Below are 1,528 nucleotides of genomic sequence, written 5' to 3'. Positions count from 1 at the left end.
ACGTTGTTTTTCTTTTTCTCTCCAAACTCTTGTCGCCTTCCTCTCCAATTTGGCTCAGCAACTCGACCTACCACTTCGAAGCCTCTCTCGTGATTGCAGCCTCATCCACCAGCCCCACGGACACCGCCGTACCTGATTGGGCAGGGTGCTGCGAGAAGGGAAACAAAAGCCCTGTGTCATGCAATCAAAACTCATGTGTAATACTCTTTTCTCCGTGTTTCCCTGTTCAAAGGAGGGAGAAAGAATACCAATGAATTTTAAAGGAAATGCGCTGCCGAAAGTAGAGTTAACAAAAATAAAAAAAAAACCCATCCTCCCCGGCGGGGAATTGAACCCCGGTCTCCCGCGTGACAGGCGGGGATACTGACCACTATACTACCGAGGACATGAGAAGAGCGCCGTTCAATCCCATTTCGCCGTGTATGCACTTTACGGGCCCTGACTGCGGCACCAATATCACTGGAAATACTGAGAATTACAGCCTCCGTGGCCCAATGGATAAGGCATCGGCCTCCTAAGCTAAACGCGGTGAGAGACAGCCGGGGATTGCGCTCCGATATGGTCTAGCGGTTAGGATTCCTGGCTTTCACCCAGGCGGCCCGGGTTCGACTCCCGGTATCGGAACATATGTTTGGAAAGTGAAACACTGTCGGCGAGCGGTCAACACGTATAATGTGAGCTCTGAGATTCATTGAAGCGTTAAACTGGACTTATAGTGTAAACGGACTAAAACTTAATCGTCGCTTAATCGTTGTTATAGTGTGTGAAAATGAATTCCCGTGTTTACTCTAAAGAGTTTGTATTAGATATTGATGTTGGTGATTTGTCAAAAATTAACATTGCTGAATTTATTGATGAAATTGAAGATGTAGTTGGAATTGGTAATGTGTATGCTGTGACCAAATGTAGACCAAACATTTTACAAGTTTCTATTGATTCAAAGGAAAATGCTAATAAGCTGTGTGATGGATTAATCGTAAAGGATACGACATATGAGTGCAAATTCCCATATTCGCCATATACAATTGTTTCTTTTATGGATATACCTTCATATATTGAGGATATTGTTCTTATTAATAAACTCAAAGTTTATAATATCGAAATCGAAGGTAAGATAATAAGACATTTCTACGATAAATACGAGACCATAGAAAATGGAATACGCCACGTCAGATGTATTTTCCCCCCAGAAGTCAAATCCCTCCCATGGGCCGTGAAGCTTGAGACTATTCATGGAATGAAAAGTTTTCGTGTTATTCATAACAATCAGACGAAAGTGTGCCACAAATGTCTCCAAGACACTCATATTATAGCTAATTGCCCCAAAATTGAGTGTAGAAGATGCCACCAACTAGGTCATATGGCTAATAATTGCATGGTGAAATATTGTGATATTTGCAAAAAAATAGATATTAAGTGTATTTGTAACAACTACTTTGATGACGATATTAATAGTCCTGTTAATGAACTATCAAAAGATAACTCTTTACCCAAACAAGATGGTGATAACTTGGAACGAAAACGGAGC

At 41.4% G+C, this 1,528-nt stretch overlaps 1 protein-coding gene across 1 annotated transcript; it reads left to right on the top strand.

Annotated features, from left to right (window-relative positions):
* Window positions 1–766: 766 nt before the first annotated feature.
* LOTGIDRAFT_70773 (hypothetical protein) lies at window positions 767–1,426 on the top strand (the record flags this gene model as incomplete). Its single annotated transcript, XM_009067756.1, has 1 exon — window positions 767–1,426. A coding segment is annotated over one exon (660 nt), but the record flags the coding sequence as incomplete, so codon positions are not given.
* Window positions 1,427–1,528: the final 102 nt, after the last annotated feature.

The sequence above is a fragment of the Lottia gigantea genome (assembly GCF_000327385.1).
Source record: "Lottia gigantea unplaced genomic scaffold LOTGIsca_8589, whole genome shotgun sequence".
NCBI classification, from domain to species: domain Eukaryota; kingdom Metazoa; phylum Mollusca; class Gastropoda; family Lottiidae; genus Lottia; species Lottia gigantea.
This window is presented reverse-complemented; position numbering and strand designations above follow the sequence as displayed.